Source organism: Bactrocera tryoni, chromosome 5, assembly GCF_016617805.1.
Source record: "Bactrocera tryoni isolate S06 chromosome 5, CSIRO_BtryS06_freeze2, whole genome shotgun sequence".
Lineage (NCBI taxonomy): Eukaryota > Metazoa > Arthropoda > Insecta > Diptera > Tephritidae > Bactrocera > Bactrocera tryoni.
The window spans coordinates 36,108,762-36,129,694 of record NC_052503.1 but is presented as its reverse complement, the minus strand read 5'-3'; the positions used below and the strand labels follow the sequence as shown (position 1 = coordinate 36,129,694).

Here is a 20,933-nt window from a genome sequence, read left to right as displayed (position 1 = left end):
TGACACAAATGCGCGTGCTAAAATGTTCATAATTTATTAGCGAGTGTTTTTTTCAACATGCCATGTGTTGTTGCCTCTTTCTTTCAATGTCATTTTCCGCACTTATTATCAAGTCAGTATGTATGTGAGTACTATGTACAAAGTATATGGTATATGTAAGAGTGTACTTGCTTGCGCCTACTCGCCAATTAAGCTTATGGCTTGCTTTAGTAGGAAGCGTGTTGCATACAAAGCTGCGATAATTTGTGGGCGGCTGCACGACTGCAATCTGGCCATTCAGGTGTATGGCGGTGAGCCCAAATATACAGATACATGTACATATATAATACACATATACATATACATATGTAGGTATGTATCTTCCAAGTGTTCGAAATTGTTTGCAACTCGTTCTTTGTGCGTTGCACAGTGTTGGCGAAAAAACTGCAGCGTATTTATGAATGAATTGTGAATTTAAATTGTAAACCAACAACAACAACTAATTTTTGCTCTACAGATTGTTGAATTGTGACTTTAAATTGTAAATCAACAACAACCACAACAACTAATTATTGCTCCAAAGATTGTTGATATGCAAATTGAAACATTCAAATGACTTTTATGGGCATTCAGGTAATTTATGACATTTAATATGCGATTAAATTAATTAAAAAATTGCAGTTATATTTTTGGTTGCCTCAATGAACTTTCTAATTTATGGACTTGCGAAGGATTACACTCCCTATATAAGCAAAACAAGAAAAAAAGTCAACTGCGGTTGCAAGCACTTGATTTTGAACGGTCAATTCGTATGGGAGCGATATGCTATAGCGGTTCGATCTAAATAATTTCTTCGGATAATGTAGCTTTGCTTTGCAAAATAAGTCATGCCGAATTTCGTGAAGATATCTCGTCAAATGGAAAAGTTTTCCACACAAGAACTTGATTTTGATCGTTCAGTTTGTATGACAGCTATATGCAATATCGGACCGATCTGTATAATTTCTTCAAATGTTGTAGCGTTGATTTTGATATTAATATATGATAAATTTCGTGATGCTATCTCGTCAAATAAAAACATTTTTCATACAAAAACTTTGTTTTGAGCGTGCAGCTTGTATGGGAGCTATATGGTATAGCTATCCGATCTTATTAATTTCTTCAGATGTTTCTTCGATGCTATATCAGATCGATCTGAATAAGTTTTTGGAATATTGTAGTGTTTCTTTGGAAAATAATCTGCGCCAAGTTTTGTGCAGATATCTCGTCAAATTCAAAAGTTTTCCATACAAGAACGTGATTTTGATCGTTCAGTTTGTATGACAGCTATTCGCTATAGCTACCCGATCTGTATAATTTCTTCAGATGTTATAGCTTTGATTTGGACAATAAGTCATGCCGAATTTCGTGAAGATATATCGTCAAATGAAAAAGTTTTCTATACAAGACTTTAATTTTTATCGTTCAGTTTGTTCGACAGCTATATGCTATAGTGGTCTGATAACGATGGTTCCAACAAATGAGCAATTTCTTGGTAAGCAAAAGATGTGTGCAAAATTTCAGCGTGATATCTTTAAGAGGCTAAAAATAATTTTTGTTGCTTCATATGTTTTTAGTAAGCCAATAAACTAAAAAAAAATTTAATTTAATTAGAAAGTTAGAGTAAGTTCTTTCATCAACCACTTGAAAGAAACAATAATTTTCAAAAGCTGCCTAACTTTATGCTTTTAAGCCAAATTCAAAAGTATATTTTGCCCAATCAACAACTTCTTGTTGTGCACTTATGCACAAGTGTTGCCATTTATTTAGAGTGGTGAAGCATTTAGTTTCGTCTTAATATGCAGCGTTGCGTGCTCGTCCTCATTCAGTATGCCAGAGTGCACGTTAAGTGCTGGCATCACTTTCAGTCGATTCGTGGTCACGTCACACTTGCACTTTCATTTCACGGGCGTCAACCTACCACCACTCCCTTCTAACGGCACGAGTGCGCCTGGCAACTATTTATATATTCCACGCTGGTATACAAGTGGAATGTATGTGGAGCTGTATGAGATACATAGCTCTATGAATATTAAAATTTAATAATTTGTTCGTTATTTCTATCATATTCTGAAGTCTCATCATTGATCTTCACTTCCAGTTCAATCAGTCATTCCAAACTTTTCAAAGAATAGTTTATCGCTACACACCCATTCCTTCTCTTCTTTCATCGATCTTTCGCTTCTTTCTTAATGGCGCATCTTCGTCCAGCTTCTGCGCCACTAATTACCCAATTTATTAGCCAATCAATTGGCAATCTTGGGCTGTACAGTCAATACTTCATAGCTAATTGGCAGAAGTAAAGCCACTTAAGAGACGCGAAAAAAGTTTCCGCTTTTATATTTTTGTCTATTTTGTCATAATTTTTGTTAAAAGTCATTGTTGACCTCAAAACTGCGTTGGCTGTGTGTCGTGTGTATTCGAGGTAAAATTAAATTGAGACGGCAACCACCCACGTTGATTATGACAATTGTGAACAGAATTTAATTAAATTGACAATTGGATTTTGTAAAACTTGAACTGTATTGGCACTCGAGAAAACTTAAACTGTCGAGAGTGGTCATGAAATTTTTTGAAGGTGAAATTTGTAGTGCGAAACCTGTGCTCAAGCAGCTACTCAGATATAAAGGGTGTTTATTTTAGGCATGTAGTTTTCAAGAAGAAATAAAACTCGTAAATATCTTTATTTTAATGTTATGACTCAGACTTTAGCTTTGTAAAGATGAGGGTTTGTCACAAGACCAGAGATCCAATCATCGATTACTTGCGATTGATTTTGCGGCAATTGGCGCCGCAACGAGCCGAATATTATCTGCCAAGGCGTTGATCGTCTCGGATTTATCTGCGCAGACAAGCGATTTCACATTTTGTCTCGAAAAATAGTCTAGTGGTATTAAATCACACAATAATAGAGGCCCCGACCCGAGATTATGCGCTCAACAAAAGTTTTCTTCAACGAATAGATTGTTTCGTTTTCTTTTGAAAATCGAGATCGGTGGCAATCTCGTTTTGGACTCTTTCACCGAATATGGAAAGCGTTGAATGGTGGTTATACTCCAATTGTGGAACGAGTTGGATTTTGTAAGTCTGCAAACCAAGATTCTCCCGCTAAAGTTCCCCTATTAAGTGGATGCAAACGGCTCCAATTGTTGCGATGGCGGATGGACTCATTCGGGCCTTTTTTTCTTTACGCTGTTTGGCGGCAATTGGAGATTCCGAGTGTAGCCAATGGAGGTCTTCCTCTTCCTTTGCTTCCTCCGGCGGATACTACGTCGAATACTTTCAGAGCTGGAGTGTTTTCATCCATCCGAACGATTTGACTTAGCTCTTTATTCGCTGATCTATGCCAATGTTGTCGTATATCTCGTACAGCTCATCGGCAATAAATCTTAAGCTGAACCTTTCTCTCGAAAACTCGTAACATCAGATGTTGTCATCGTCCATGCCTCTGAACCATATAGCAGGACGGAGATGATTAGTGAATTGTAGAACTTGGTCTTTGTTCGTTGAGAGAGGACTTTGCTAGGGGGATGGAACCATGTGTAGAAGCTCACGCAAGTGAGGAAAGTCTCTGAGCCTCTTTTCCTTGGGAGTGGCCAGAAACGATTCCTTTACATATAGCTCAAGCAGCTCACGATTTCCAATCTTAGACCAAGTATCCTCTGGGTAGCCAAAAAAATACCCATTTGAAGGCGAACTAAAATGAGAAGTTGAAACGTCACCTCCGTAGGGTTATGCGCTACGGGAGCCGCCACGTAAAATTCACACGTCTAGAATACATCCGTTATGTTCGAATGTGCGGTATGTATGCGGTGTTGTTCGTGGTAGCTATTAGAGTACGAGAAATCAATTTTACTGTTTTTGTGTTGTCGAACTACGAAATCAGTTTGGCCAATCTTTATATTTCCGAAAGTAACTTCTTCAAGCGGATTATAGTCTTCGCGACAAATTTCTGTTAGTATAACAACAATAATTCATTTAATTCGAGTATTTTCATAACTCTCTTTGTTACATAAGCTTAGATCATTACAATTAAAACTATATTAAAAGTACTGCTGGATTTGCCTACTACAAACACTACAACAACAACTTCACTGAGTAGTTTCGCATTTCACTGCTTTTGTCAACGTAGCAACTTCAGAAAAAAAACAACAATTTTCAATGAAGTCATTTCCAGACAAAACTCGGCTCTTTTGTCTATTTTGATCGTGTCTTTTTCTTACACACCCTTGGTTAACGGCAAAATCTTACGTCATTGCTGTTGTTGAGAAATTTATATTTACTAGAACACAAACAATTTTGGCGAATCAAGTTAAACACGATATCTAACACCGCAACGAATTCATCTCATAATTAACTACTTTTCACGCGCAAGAAACAAGTGGCGAGTCAACAAAATCTGTTGCTGAAGACATGAAATATTATTTAATATCTATATTTAATATAAAGAAATCTCGTAGGGAACAATATTGAAATTAGTCAAAACTATAAACCAGATTTTTACAGAAAGTTTTGCTACAAAAATCAAAGTAATTTTTTTGTGCTGACAAAAGCAATACAACTGAATTTATATACATATGTACATATATATATAAACATATGTATGTATATCAATTAAATTTTCCGTCATCCAGCAGCGGCTTAATGTCTGCCGGAGTCGGCGTATCACGCCAACATGACATCATGGCCAAAATTGTTAATCGAGTCTGTGTGTGTATTTGTTATTTCTTCCATCACTCAGCGACCAGTTTCACCCGCCATCTCCAAAATTCATACACACATCTAACGCTAATTCGTAATCTGGTAATTTTTGTTTTGATGAAACACATTTGCAGCTACAGACATTTCGTATAAATATTGGCACTGGTCATTTGTGAATGTCTAAACCGAGAAATCGGCATTATTCAATTAGAAAAAATATTAATTTACTACAATCGAGCGCATACAACTAATCGAAAAGCATAGACAAGCAAGCAGGAAGCATAAAAAGTTGAAAATGCAATTAATGGAAGGAAATTGTAGGAGCACATGACAGGAAATCTGTTTGTATTTCGTCTTAAAAACGCGCCATTATTCCTTTTGCGGTCTTTCCAAAAATTTACTTTTTTTAGTGGACAGAAAGTAAAATTAATTAGAAACACTTATGGTATTTGTTTAATGTGAAAATTTAAAATATCATCGAACCACTATTTTTAGCCAGCCAGACTTGAATCAATATGAGATCTGATCCTATTTTGTTAATTACGCTCAGGGTGTATGTTGTGTAGTTTTATGACTTCCGCCTAGCAACCACGTTAACCGATGCAATCCATGGTTCCTGGACTAAAGCCACGTCGTAGCCGCCCTTCTCTAAATTGAGAAAAAGCTCGGCAGAGGTGATCTTACTTTTGTGGAGATTCACTTGGAGTGTCCTCAGCTCTTGGTTTTAGACCATCAGACTGTGAACAGTGACAAGTGAAGTTGTCATGTGACCTCTTCTATGCCGAAATCCTTTTCTACTTCACCCGCCTCCAACGCGTTTTTGTTGCCGTCCGCTGGGTGGCGCTTCTTGAGGCGAAGGAAAACATTTTCAACGCCCCTAGCCATCTCCCCGAACCTTGCGTACAGAATATCCATTGTCGCTTTGGCCTCCATCTTCGGTGATAGATTTTGCCACGCTTAACACACTCCATTCGCTACTTGGCACGTCCGGATTCTGTCGTTGCAGCAGCCGCATAGCATGTTCCGGGTCCACCACGCGAGGAATGATTACCTTAGCTTTGTGCACCGATGGAATACTGCTGCGGTCTGCCACCTCCAGTTTCGTTCCTTCCCACAGATTTGGAAGCGTTCCGACCGCTTCCCTTACCCATGTTAGCGTCGTGTCGTTGTTACATTTTAAAACGTTAAAATTACGCTAAGCCATGCTATTCTATCAAATGACGGCATGGGTGCGCTCAATTCGGCGTCAATTCTCGAGAAGAGGGCTTCCAATAGCTTCATTTCCACTATTTTCCACCACTTCTGTGACATTTGTTCCAGCCGCTTACTGCGGTCTATGTCGTTTTGCAATCTCATTGGCTGCCGCCGCTGCCCTTGCATCTAGCATCCCAGCTAGTTCTTTGCATTTCGTCTTTTCCAGAGGGTGTTTTCATTTCGCCTCCTTACACCGATTTCGAGTGGCGAAGTGTGTCGGCCGTTCTTTACCTCCTCTCTAGCCCAAGCCAGCCGTTCCACCTCCTTTTCCTTCAGGCTGGACTTGCCCTCGAGACGGTTGCATATTCCGACTGTCGACAGGAGAGTGAAGAAGCTCTTTTTTCTTTTCCGCGTTAACGCTTACAGCGCTTTCTTCACAATATAAATACGAGTCCAAGTCTTCTTGAACTGTGGCACCTGTGCGCTGTAAAGCTGGTGTGTCAATACTATAACAACCTGCTCTCGTTGCAGTGTAGGTGTGGCTGCTGGCGACACAGCTCCTAAGAGCGCTCTGCCCACCGGTGGTAGCAGCCTCGTCTCCCACCGTTGTTTGGACTGATTTCTCAGTCCGCTTTTGTTGCTTTATTGTTCTTCATGTTTATTTTTAAATTCGGAACTCTCTATCCCTAGTGTTTTATACCTACCTCCAGGTACCTCATTAGCAATGGCCGTTTTATTACCTATTTACCAACTTCTGAGGAGTCGCCTGTTTGCAATGTAATGACTCTGACAGAAGCCAGCTTGAGATCATGGCATTGTAAACAGCGACAAATTGTCCAGTCTCGTTACAGTTAAGATGATTTTTGCCTACCCACTTATCGGTTAAATCACCGGTGAATTACGCATAACGCTAGCAAAGATTTCCGTTAAAGTTTCTATAAGCCCAATCGATCTAACCGAAACTCTTGTGTACATGAAATCGTTTCTTCTTTACTTACGCATAGGCCATGTGAGTTGCACGGTGCGTATGAAAAGTGGCCTTACTCTACAGATTATATAAGTTGTCTAATTGCGGGATCTTACAATATATTGGCCACTATTAAACTATTTACCTCACAATTATTATAATATGCTTACCGAGCTGTTCCTATAACTTCAGCAACAATTTAATTTTTAACTTTGATTGTGATTTAGATCAGCCCTCGGTAAAAATAACGCGCAAAAACGAGGAGATGATTCGTACACTTTACAGTAATATATTGACTTCAATTTAAAGTACTATTTTCATAAGTATATTTTACATATATATCTATTGTACTTATGTACTTTTTACATGCTTAGATATGTTAGAAAGGCCATTGGATGACGACGATCACACATTTATGTAATTGCGATTCAATTTTTACAATTATTGAAGACAATTGTATGACAATTGTAATAAAACACAAAATAAATCACAGAAGCTTAATCCCATACGAAAGCTAACGAGGTCTATTGCTACGTATATTCATACATACATATGTACATGGTACTTGCAAACACCGAGTTGTAAGAGTGGTCCAATAAGCAATTTGAAGTCAAGCAACTTTAAGGAAGAAGGAAATTGTTAAAGTCATGTTCAATCATCAACAACAACAACGCCATCGGCTTAAACAGATTTGAAGTCAGCTTTTTGTAGTTTTATCACGTACTTATTTGAATTTTCTTTTTTGGTTCGGTTGGCTTAACATAATCAGATAATCAAAGCTTCATAAGTACAAACATATTAGAGCGGGTTGATTTACAGGGAGCCAGCAAAAAAAATAAAAAAAAATCTCATATGAGGGAAACGTTCTACAGATCATTCTGTACAACTTTGCCTTAGAGACCGACATCGAGCAGCGATTTTTGAGGCAAAAAACTTCGCCTTAAAACGTAAAAAGTCCTAAAAATTTGTTCGTCAGTTTTTGAGATAAACGAGTAACATTTAATATGTAGGCGCATTTTGATATTCTAATGATCATTCGTCGGGTTCGACCAAGGCGGACAACTATATCACATACTTGTATCTCCCATACTACCGATTATACACACTTCTTAAACTTCGCCTTAAAAATCGCTGAATCGAAAACAATTTTAGATTTTAGTTCCTTTGGTTTTAATTTCTTAAGTAAAGTTATTCTGTATGATCTGTAGAGCTTTTCCCGCATAAGCAATTTTATAGAAAAAAAATCAACCCGCTCTAATACATACATATGTACTTATGTGTATTGGATACAATTTTGGCTTTGGTGACACCGTCAGATCTTGTTTTTTGCTTTTGAGACACGTTCTATTTTGAAACCGATTAATTGATGTTCTATTCAAGCAAGAATACAAAGCCTTAGAATGAGTAAAATCAATTGGGAATCTATATATCTTCGTTCTCATAATTACAAATTTTAAATGAAATGTTGAAGCTTCTTCTTTATTGGCGTAGACACCACTTATGCGGTTGTAGCCGTCAGAAAATGTATAAGTATAGGGTATAAATATTGGAAAAATTTTCGATGGATATACAATTTCTTTTATTAAAGTCAGTCAATTTGTCAATCGTTCTACTTTAAGGTGACATTAACATGTTATTAAATAATGTATCTCTAATAATCTCTAATACTCTCTAAATGTATATTTATTGCTTAAGTTGTACAGTTACAGTTAGGCAAAGCTCCATCACCTTTGTCGTTCGTGGTTCTACTCCCACAATTTTCTATACATTTCATTTAATTATGGTTTGTGGATCAACCACGGATCGTTGAAATCAATACAACAATTCAATCGAAGCAACCACAAGCGCTCTTTTTCCCAGTGTTTACCGTTGTAGTGTGGCTACAACAATAATTACAAACATACATATTTCACACATATGATGCTTCACTTCTTTCACATAAGAACTCATATTTCACAGCATTTTCATCATACCTACAGTTGCGCGCATTGAAATAGTAGTGTCCATTGGCCAAAAGAATTTTGCTTTAAATTTTTTTCTTTTATGATATTGTCGTCGATCATTATTTTAGTTATATTCTCTGAAATATAACGGTCCTGTTACACACAACAATAAGTGTGAAACACTTACTGTTACTTTTTTAGACCCAATTTTATTGGGATATCTATTTTTATGGGCGAGCAATAGAATAGTAGTGAACGGTGAGCTGATTGCAAATAGATAATTTTTACTAAAAAAAATTTAATTTTATCAAACAAAAAGTAAGGTTCCTGATCTTTTATTTATTATTCAATGCAAAAAGCAAAAAAAAATATGACTTTGCACCTTTTATTGGGCCGCGGGAAGCACTGTAGTGAAGAAAAACGAGAATGGATTCAATCTGTCATAAAATGAAAATAAACATATCTTGCACATATTCAAATCTAAATATTTTTAGTAATAAACATAGCCTGGAAAATATGATCCACTTTTGCATTTCAATGGATGTTAAAATTGTTTGCCATTTTACATAACTCACAGATATGTAAAGCTCTAACACCCACTACTATTTCACTGCTCGCAGCTGTACATATGTACGTACACCTAAGTTTACAGGCGAAGAAAAAACAATATAATATAAACCACACATATTGGTTGCATGTGACAGCAGAAGCTGAAAATTTTCTGCGCTCAGTTTATATGACAGCTAAATGCTATAGTGGGCCGATCAGCGTAATTTCTTCGGAGATTGCCTTTTACAATAGTCCATGCCGAATTTCATGAAGTTATCTCGTTAAATGGAAAAGTTTTCCAAACAAGCACTTGATATCGATCGTTCCATTTGTAGGGTAGCTATGAGCTATATTGGTCCCTTATCAGCGGTTCAGACAAAATAGTAGCTTCTTGGGAAGAAAACAATGTGCACAAAATTTCAGAACAATGTCTCAAAATTAAGGCACTATTCGAGTATCTACAGATAAACGGATGGGCATGGCTATTTCGACTCAGTTCGTTGACCTATAGTAGATAGATTGGCAAATTGCGGCTTGTATCACATATGGTCGCAAATGTCTAGCATCGTGAACAATTTTCGGTGCCTGCTAGGCGCGACTGAGTTGATGTGATCCCTGTCCACGTATATGGAATCTAGGGCCTTAAACCTGCTTTTGAAAATTGCTAGGCAATCCAGAATCAGGTGTTCTGGAGTTTCCTTATTCCATATCGCAGAATCGGCAGTTTTTGCAAGAGACTATGCCCATGTTGGGCAAGTGTTTCCTGAGCCTGCAGTGCCCTATATAAAGCGCGACAAGGAGGCTGAATTTGTCTCGGGGGAGGTTGATCATTTCCCTAAACCTTGCAAAATTGTACCCTGCCCGCTGCCAATGCTGCTTTCTACCCACTCTCTCCTCCGTGCGGAGCAGCTCATTTATAATGTGGACCTCAATGCTATGCATAATTCTGGCATCATCATCCTGAACGCTGCCGCAGAGCGGGCTAGTACGTCGGCAAGCTTATTGCCGGCTACCTCGTTATGCCCCGACACCCAGATTACGTGTACCCGGTTGCACATTGATAGGCGGTTCAGCCTTCCTACACACTCCTCCACTAAAAGCGATCTAACTTCATACGCTGAGATCGCCTTTAGTGCCGCTTGTGCCGTCAGTGTACCACTGAATAGTGCTGCCCTTCAGTAGTAGGTCAAACGTGGAATCGTTCTACTTCGCCTTACTGCCGATAGTAACTCTGTACTTCTCTGTAAAGTTAACCCTCTTCGTGACGCCGTCCCTTGGTAAAAGGGGCAGTTGTGTGTCTTCCCCTAGGGCTTTCAGCATGGTATGTTCTGATTTATGGTATGTACGGCGTTTCCTTCTGGGTGTTATAAACTTCGCGACGATCTTAACGTGTGTAGGGTATAAAAATGTAGAATTAAAAATTTGTATTAAAATTTTACACAAAACTTCTTAATAACTGCATATAATAATATTCCCACTATATAATAATAATGATGAAGAAGTTTGTTCACCCCGATTTCCCTGTTTAGTTTTCACTTTCTCTTCGTGTACTAAGCAGTTAGGCAGACTCCTTACGAGCCTCTGACCTTCATATTAGACTAACTGCTCTTTTGCTACTCTCTGCTGGTAACACGTTGCAAGCAAAAAGTAACAACCCAAAGACACATCCACAACTTGCCGTTTGTCGCACTTTGAATGAAATAAAAAACGAATAAAATCGTGACTTATTGCTGGTAGCTGCTAACTAAAAGTTAACGAGGAAATTTTACCTAAAAATTAAAAACATATTTGCAGCAGTACACCTTCCACACAGAGCAACGATTGGGCCATTTAATTGGCTATTGGGAGTAATAAAGCAAAATTTCGCTGACTTACTGAATGTCACCGTCGCGCTTATTCTTGTACATGTTAGCTATGAGCGCGGCAAAAAGCGAGTTCCAAAAAGGTCGCAGTTGTTTGACTAGCTTGACATTCATGTCGTTGCGCCAAATGAGCGTTTAGCGTTTTTTTAAGTAACTTATAAACTGTTAATGTGGCATGAAATATATTTTCGATCAAGAAAACTTTTTCCGCTCGCTGTTTTCACTGCAATCGAACACGCTGTGCAGGCGCGTGCATTTTTCGCCTAATAAAGTTGACACGCAAACAATTTTCAACTCCGAAAATCGAATCGTAGTCGAAAATTTGTTGTAATATTGTTATTATTTTTTATTTTGAAGTTAGCAACAAAAAGTACTTTACTTAATTACAAATTCAAAAGTGTTTGACTACTTGACGGTTCATATCTCATACCGAAAACGCGTAAAACAGCGTAAACTGAACGCGCACCATGGCCGACGTCGATAAGTTATCCTCGCGAATGAAATCTCGTCTGCATTTACAAACGAAAACAATCGGCGCCGATCGCATTCGAAAAGCCAAAGATAATAATGAGGATATTGCGGTGTTGAGCATGTTCCTGCCGAATGCGTCGGCGCAGGAGGAGAATCGCAAATTCTATTGTACTCTGGGCGATTTCTGTCGCCTTGGCGATCCGCGCGCAACAAAAGCAGGTAAATTAAATAAATCAAGTAATTGTTGTTATATTTAAGAAATAACTCGTGAAGCTGAGTTTTTATTACATTTAGATTTAGTTTAAGCTTTATTCTAAACCTTCAGTTTTTTTTTTATAAACCTTTGTAGTCCAAATTTTTGAGACTTTTGGCATGAACAACAACTCGATCCCTTTGTAATATAACATTTTATCTTTGATATAGTCTCTATACCTATAGTTCATTTTCTTTGTTGGAATACGAATCTCAAAATTGTACAATGAGCGTGAAACTGTCCATCTGTGCTTGAAATTGTACAGCTTAGAATCTACTAAGTAACTATTTAAGGTATACGATGTTACGTCCAAAAATAGTCAAAATCAGACCATAATTTTCCAAGTTCCCAGATATCTAATTGGACCTCAGTGCCTGCGACTAACTTTTTACCGCAAATATCAGTCAATATGTGAGGTACCTTAATGAAAGTCAGATAGCATTGCTTTCCGGAAATAATTTGTCGTGTTGTTAAAAATAGTTCTAGTTTTATACTCCCCAACCAACCCAAACTAACATAAGGATTTTCAAACAACCCCATGACTTTATAGCTGATACTTACTGGGCGCGACTGAGATGATGTCATCCTTGTCCACGTAAATCTAACCTAGGGCCTTGAGTCTCTTTCTACAAATTGCTAGACAATCTAGAGTCAGATGTTCTGCAGTTTTCTGTTACATGTCGCAAAACCGGCAGTTAGACCGGCAATAGACTTTGCCCATGTTGAATAAGTGCTTACTGATCCTGCAGTGCTCTATATAAAGCGTAACAAGAAGGCGGAATTTGTCTCAGGGGAGGTTGATAATTTTTTTAAATCTTGCAACGTTGTACCCCCCCAGTAGTGGCTTGGCATGGCGCATTCCTGCTGCCTGCTGCCAATGCCGTTCACTCTCCACTCTCTTCTCCGTGCGGAGCAACTCATTTGTAGTGTGGGACTCCATCGCAATACATGGTTATGGTCCCATCAGCCTGGACACTGCCGCAGAGCGGGCTAGTTCGTCGGCCAGTTCATTGCCAGCTACTCTCCTCCGATTTAATTTCATAAGCTGAGATCACTTTTAGTGCCGCTTGACTATCGCTAAGTATAGCGGTACGCTATTTGTGATGGAGTTAGATTTTTGCACATTGACTTATAGCAAAGACTTCTACTTGAAAGATGCTCGAAAAACGTCCTATTCGTATGGATAGTTCGCTAAGCGGTCTCGCAATGCCTGCTCCAATGCCTTCCGGTGTTTTCGAGCTGTCAATATACCACTGGATAGTGCTGCCCCTCAGTAGGTCGAGCGTGGAATCATTCCACTCCGCCTTACTGCCGAGAGTAACTCAGAACTTCTTTCTAAAGTTAACCCTCTTCGTAGAGAATTCTTCTTGGAAGAAGAGTAAGTGGTGTGTCTTCATTTGTTGAGAAGACATTATATTTCATGCAGCAGTATGAGCTCCAGCATGACTTCAACGGCTGCGTTTGGGCAAGTGCAGAAACAGACGAGCCTTTGCAGCTTCAATAGTTGAAGGTCTACCGAAGACTGCGTTGTCTTGGATGCTCAAGCAACCGCTCCATCAGTGTTATATCACATATACATAGCTCATTTAATTTTAATACCAATATCTCGTATAGTATATGACTCAAACTATAGTAATGAGACTAAGTGAGTCTACGACCTATAATACAATATAAGTTAATAACGCACGAAAGGTAATTGTAATCCATGCGGTTTCTTCGAATAATGAAAGTTGAGGCCTTATGTAACATTATTCAATACAAAGTTTTGCCAACAACCGAAAGCTTTTCCTCTACTTTGATCCATGAAAACAAAAATAATCAAAACACCCGAACTTAGCACTTTCTTACTTGTTCAGTATACAAATTTTAAGTTCCTCATTTTTGACTTTTTACTCGTATTTTGGCAATATAAGTTAAGTTGCTTCAAAGTTAAATTGTAACAATTTCAATTTAAATGAGTTGAGTTGTAATTTGTAATTTGGGTATGTAGTATAAGTTATGTATCGGTGATGTGTCAGTCACATTCTTTACGCGTCATATATTTAAAAATTAACTGCATACGTGTTATACTGAAATACTTGTCATGAAAGCAAAAACGTCAGAAAATACCAAATTAATTTGGACAACTACTATACCGTAATAAGTCCGCCTACGTTGAAAATAGATACCGAAAGTAGCTAAAAAACGATGACTAACACTTTCTTGTTCAGCAAGTGCCCATACTTACACACTTTTTGCCAAATGTATCTCTCAAAAAACACCTTAGATGAGATCATTTCAAAATCTTTATACAACAATAGTAAAATATACAAAGTGTACATACATACTATATTGAATACACTATATATTTAAAATTTATAGCTTTTGTGATTAACAGCGCACGAAATTTTTGTCTGAGGTGTAAGGAGGTTAATGAACAGTATTTTTATTTGTTATTTTATTTAAGCAATTTTGAATATGACGAAATGTGTAGATATATATGAGATAGACTGGCAATTGGTACTATTTTTGCATGAAATCGTCTCGAATAATTGTCACATATGTTAAACCATTTTTATTGCGGAATTTTTCAACGAACGCCGAGGGAATTCATCAAATTTCTCCCATAGTCCAGCTTTTGCCAGACTAAGGCTAAAGCATATCAAAGCTATACCTCTTATGAACCTGACGAATTGGTTGCATTAGATGTGAGCCGTCGCAATAAGTTTAGTGCTGACTCTAGGCGGTTACGGTGTGACGGTCTTTTTGATCCATACCTAGAGTTCTGAGCATCTCAATGGACAAGCGTATCTAGTTAATCAACTGATATTATTCATAACCTCTGTTGCCAAATAACTGACATTTTTCGATTTCTCAATGGGCAATATGCAGCTTTTGAGGAACTCATTACTCACAATGTTTATACAAGGATTTAGCCGCTAAAGGCATAATGTCGAGCTGAATCCATCACCTAATTTAGGTTAGGTTACACTCTCTGTCTGCCATTCATATGTAGACCTACAGGTTCTTTGTAATATCAAGTTAGGTTAGAAGGCTGATCCTACAACAAAGCGAGGGATCACACTTAGACTGCTATACATAGTACAGTCTTTTATGAAGACTATACATAACAGAAGACTATACGAAAAACGCTTGTTGTTGAATATCAGCTATCTATGAGTAAAAACGCCTATCAAAAATCTGCTGGTGTTTTATTACAATTTCCGCTATTTCATATGGATGTCTAATAACATGAGATCCAAGGTGTTTTTACCTTTATCTAGCAAAAAACGCATTTTCGAGAGGGAAGTATTGAGATGATTACCTATGCAGGGTAAAAGGCGTTGGACACACCGCTTGATCCCATATATTAAAATGATATATGTGACCTGGTCTACGAAAAGGGTGCTGACGTGCGAAAACTAGTTTTCTGGGAAACAGCTGTTAAAAATAAACAACTCGTTTCGTCAGTTTCTCGTTATCTCATTAATTGTTTGACACCTAAGCCCCCTTTCCGTAGACCAGATCACATATACGTATATGTATGAGACTAGTTTCCTCAAAACTCAGTTACTCATCTTCCTTGAATACTTTGAAGCGTATCTTGAATGTTTTTCAAAATACGAAAGGTTTTGAAAGTATTCGAGAGTATTTGGGTAACTCATGAGAATTAAAAGAAATTTCTACGCTTAAAGCACGAAATATTAACGGAAACACGAAAGCCATGGTAAAATACGGTCCGTTTTTCCATAGAAAATACCAGTAAAAGAATACGAAAGAGCGAAATAAGCCAAGCCTGTTCTTTTAAGCTCGCTTACGATAAAAGCTTTTCGTTCGTGAATGAATAATAATCCAAAATAATATGAGATTTCATTATATACTAAATCTAATTCGTAGTTTAGATTAATTTTGCTTTCATTTGTAGGCATGGAAATCAATAAAAGCTGCGTTTGTCTGTTTCTAAATATGTCATATTAATGAAGTCTGTAACAAACAAGCTCATTTCTCTTCCAACATATACAGTATATACATATGTATGTATGTAAGTACAAGTCTTCTTACTTCAACAAGTTGCACTTACATTCTTCATACTTCGACCCATTTTGTTGCAGTCACAAGCTTACTTAATAATATTCTTAAATAAATTACGAATCTTTCATTGCAGCTTATTCATAAGCAACACGATTATTTGCATTAACCGAACTTCAGAAGTCGGTGAACTTCACGATAAAGCGCGCTCATTCGCCACCTTTGCAAGAATGCTTTGGCAAATTTGTTGACATTTTTATGGCGAATAAAAAGTAATGGCGTGTTGCCATAAAATATGTCTTGCATACATTAGCAGCAAGTCAGCCAAACAGCCAATAATGAAACTAGTTTTGTATTAAACACGAAAGCAACCAAAAAATAGTCAATATTTCTGGTCCGAAATTATTTAAAACAACAGTGTTGTTGGAAAGTGAATTTTTGGTATAGGAGACTCTAAAAAGAGATACATTCTTTGTGGCTGGGTAAAGAATCGCTCTTTCAACGGTTCTAGAATTTCTGATTGCTCTTGGTTATTGCGAATTTGTGTCACTAGTGCATTGTCACACTGGCAAGATGTATGCAAATACAAAAGAGCTTCCCAACAGTACGGAAAAACACGCTGACAAGTTAACGCGAATTTTTTGAACTTGCATGTCAAATCCAAATTACAATTATTATTATTATAGTAACAATAGAGTAAAGGTACTCAATAGAATAAAGGTATCGCAGATTGTTTCCATGCTTGCATGACTGCCGTCAGCTAGACAACAGCTGTGGAGCGGTACAAGTTCACCTCATGTAATTTTAGCGAAAATGAATTTAATGAACCCAAATCGCCTAAAACAAATCCATGTGCTATTTGCCGGCACTAGACAAAACAAACAAGCACCAAAATGATGACCTTCAAAGGCTATTGTTATGCCAGCAGTTGGTGGGTGAGTGGTACGAGGCGTACGACATGGCGTTGAAGAGTATGCAACAGAATTTGTTGCAAGGCGTTGCAACAATTTAACTAAAATTATACCGTAAATTCGGCACTTTTCCAATGCACTTGTGTCCATACAAAAACAATCAATTGATTCGATAAATTTGTCTTTTATTTACTTTTAGGCACGAAGAAAATGGAATACAAGACACGCCAGTGGCATGAGAATTGCTTCTGTTGTTGTGTATGCAAAACGGCCATTGGCACTAAGTCGTTCATCCCCAGAGAGCAGGAGATCTATTGCGCTGGCTGCTATGAGGAGAAGTTCGCTACCAGATGTATCAAATGCAACAAGGTGAGTAATTTAATGCTCAACTCATATTAAAGTTTAGTGTGAATCACAACTTTAAAATAAATTTATCGCTTGGATCACGGAGTCGCCAAATCGAACTTTGGTAACTCCCTCTCTACCCATGTACCGACGAGGGATTTGTGAGTGGGAAAAAGCCGTTGAAGGAAAGGGGCAGTAAGCTTCTTTACAGATGGGTCAAAGCTTGGGAGGTTTACTTTCAGGACCTCTCTATCAATACCAGCTTCAGACTTCCTGACTATTGAAGAGCTTCCAGGCCGAGGTTGTAGCCATTATGGTCGCAGTAGATTTACTGCCCCGGAGTTCAGTTTCCTTCATACAAGTAATCATCCACTTAGATAGCAAAGTGGTGATACTAGCAACAGTGCGTTAGGGCTGGCCAAAGAGTGCCCAATCTCGCTATCAATAGCATCGAGTCTTTTTGTGATATGACTGGAATGGCCACAGCGGAATAGTAAAAAACTGTAAAGTTGATGAACTAGCAAGAAAAGGTACCCTAGAACTTCTATCGGTAGAATGGGAGTGGTTGGTGCTCCTGTATCTTCTTGTGTTCTACTAATAGATGGCTGGGCTTCGCGGAAGCTGGGCCAGCACTAGGCCACTATCGGTACATGCGCAGCCTTTTGGCCCAAGATCGATCCCAAGAGATCTAGTGATCCCTTTGTCCTTAGTAAGGCTAGCCTCTCCCTAGTTGTGGGGCTTTTAAGAGGCCATTTCCCTCTGGGAATCCTACCAGACGCCATCTGCAGAAGATGTATAGAAGCAGATGTGGTGGGAACAAATAAATGCTTGCTGAACAGGTCTAAGGTCCAACAGTCCAGTAGTAAACCACAAGAATCCAACGGAACTCCTAACCGTTTCCACTCCGCAGTTATGGAGATTGAAGTACCAGTCCTAGCAAGCTCATCAGCCTTGCAGTCTCCTGCAATACTGCAGTGGCCAAGCTCACAAAACAGTCTTATCATAAAATAACTTAATGATTGAGATAAGGAGACAAGACTTGAGTGAACAGTCAGCAAGCTCAAGGCTAATATCACTACCTTACTATAAAAGCGGCTAGTCACCACTCTGTAGGAGAACGCTACCTTTATGACAGCTAACTTTTTTCGCGAGTGTGAACTTTTCCAGCGATTTCTACTAAACAAAAATTCCGTAAAACATTATAGGTCTAACTAGAGCTTCATGGCCCATTGCAATGCCAAATGTAGGTTCATAATAATACGAGCTAAAGTTTACGACGTGCAGGACTTTGCGAAGTTTAACAGCTCTTTCGAAAATTTCATTGTGTATCCTTTTTAGACTAGCCTATTTCTGGAACTGGTTCGGAAGCCAGGCGGTGGCTTTTGTGGCAATATCATCAGCCATTTCGTTTCCTCGAGCGCCTTTATTACCTATAACCCAGTCACTATATCTAGTGGCACCGTGCGTCTAAGATCATTCTCTGAAGCAATGCGATGTGAGATTATTCCTTTCCTACAAAGATTCTGGCAGTTTGTGGGATCGCCTATGATCTAGCTCTGCGCAGTCAATCTTGGCGCCCACTCCTATCAGGAATTTTTGATTCGTCCATGTAGATGTTGAAAGTTTCGCTGGCGGGTCACGTGCATTGTGCCATCCTCCCTCTTTGAGTGTAACTTGAAACCTTCTCTACCAGATAAGGTGAAAGGGCATGTGACCTCTTTTATACAACGACCCCTTGATTATCGATTCCGAAAGTTCTGGTGAAAATGTAAAGTTCACGTAAAGCGGCCAATCTTGCAGTCGAGCTTTCCACTGCAATGTCAGTTGGTGGCAAGTGCAGCCATTGAAGTGGTTCTTAGTGCTCCCGTTATGCAGAGAGCACGAAGCCGTTGCATTCACTCCAACGGTCTCCTGTATGCGGTTTTGCTGGCAGCGGTCCACCACACTAAAGCACTGTAAAGTAAGATTGGCTTGACTCTCGGTGTGTAATGCCAATCACCTTACATGCGTAGAGAGCACCACTGTCCTTTCCATTCTTTCTTTCACATGAGTTTCCACATTAGTTTGCAGTCCAAAATTACTCCCAGGTACTTGGTATAAACCCTAGTAGTTAACTCTACTCCGTTAAGCTGCGGGAGTTTTCATCTTGTACCTCCTTGTAAAGACTACCATATTCATCCCACTGGCATTTATTCATCACGCTAATTTAAATTACTAGAACTTCTATAAGAACTATGGATTTTCATTAATTGCGTATTACAGGTCATCACTTCGGGCGGTGTAACCTACAAGAACGAACCATGGCATCGCGAATGCTTCACCTGCACTCACTGCAACATTACGTTGGCCGGTCAGCGCTTCACCAGCAGAGATGAGAAGCCCTACTGCGCCGAATGTTTCGGTGAATTATTCGCCAAACGCTGCACAGCTTGCGAGAAGCCTATTACCGGTAAGCAAAAATATAAATATTTAAATCAAACAATAATACAATAAAATATCTTATTCGCTTCATAACACAGGTATTGGCGGCACACGCTTCATCTCCTTCGAGGATCGTCACTGGCATCACGACTGCTTCGTGTGTGCCAGCTGCAAGACCAGTCTAGTCGGACGTGGCTTCATCACCGACGGCCCCGACATCATTTGCCCCGAATGCGCCAAGCAGAGACTCATGTAAGGCCACACACAGCTCGTCTATGCAATGGCAATGTAATGGGCGTGACATGCTCCTATTACAAATAAGAAGATCGTGAAATTTATTAAACACAAAAAGAGTGAAAATATAAAAATATGAAAATATTAAAATAGAAAACAAAAACTTGCTGAAAAGTAGATGTACTTTAAAAACCTAAAGCATTACAAATACAAAAACCAATACAGCAGCCTCGAAGCGAAAAGTATGGAACTTCTTTTGAGCAATTCAAATACCTAGAGCAAAAAGAAAAAAATTATATAAAAAAATATGTAAAAATAAAACTTTTAAATTATTAGCTGTTAGTTTACCTCGATTAACATGAAATTATAATTGTTACACTTCCTAGTTATAAAAACAAAGTTGAAATATACACTTTTCTAAAAATCTAAACAAAACACATTCGGCTTTAAGGAATTTACATACTTATGTATGTATGTATGGAAAAATTTGTTGGTGTGATGAGCAATCGTATTTGAAAATAGGCATTTAAAAAAATAGTTTGAGAAAAGCGTAGTCATATGTATGTATGTGTGCAGCTGTAGAAACGAAGTTAGTTGCCGCTGATCACTGTAAAATTTTCACAAAACAAAAATAAACAAAAAGCAATTGAAAGCACCGTTATTCATGTACTATGTAGAAAATTGCATATTGCCACAGCCGAAAAGCTACAGAGCTAAGCCATTTTGTTTTGTTATTATCTCTGTATAGGTATGTACATATGTGTGTATATTTAATGGTAATAATTTACAAAATATTAAAATTTGTCAAAGGCCTTAAAAACTTATTTACTTATTTGGTTGCTGCGGAATTAAAATCAATAAAAGCATATGCATGCGTGTGTGTGTGTATATATTAAACACGTGTTTTTTTTTTGTTATACAGCTTAATTTCTATATAAAAATGTAATAATTTCTAATTTATATATGCCTAAAGCTGAAAATTATTTATTACACTAATACATAATAATTTAATATTGTTTAAAAACTTAATTTATGAAGAAAGCAAAAGCGATTATT

The 20,933-nt window shown here is 38.1% G+C and overlaps 1 protein-coding gene and 1 long non-coding RNA gene across 8 annotated transcripts in view; both read left to right on the top strand.

Moving 5' to 3' along the window:
* LOC120776772 (four and a half LIM domains protein 2) overlaps positions 1 to 20,529 on the top strand; it is a 241,449-nt gene extending 220,920 nt beyond the window's left edge. For 6 of the 7 annotated variants that reach the window (XM_040107746.1, XM_040107743.1, XM_040107745.1 and 3 more), the window contains 3 exons: positions 17,077 to 17,246; positions 19,485 to 19,671; positions 19,742 to 20,529. In XM_040107746.1, the coding sequence (XP_039963680.1) occupies positions 17,077 to 17,246; positions 19,485 to 19,671; positions 19,742 to 19,899 (515 nt within the window). In that variant the 3' untranslated portion in view covers positions 19,900 to 20,529. Of the gene's footprint in view, positions 1 to 11,591; positions 11,925 to 17,076; positions 17,247 to 19,484; positions 19,672 to 19,741 lie in introns of all 7 variants that reach the window. The other variant, XM_040107748.1, reaches the window with a different exon arrangement.
* On the top strand, positions 9,677 to 11,234 carry LOC120776775. The gene is made up of 2 exons (XR_005705462.1): positions 9,677 to 10,649; positions 10,681 to 11,234. It is a non-coding gene; the product is annotated as an uncharacterized LOC120776775 (long non-coding RNA).
* Positions 20,530 to 20,933: the final 404 nt, after the last annotated feature.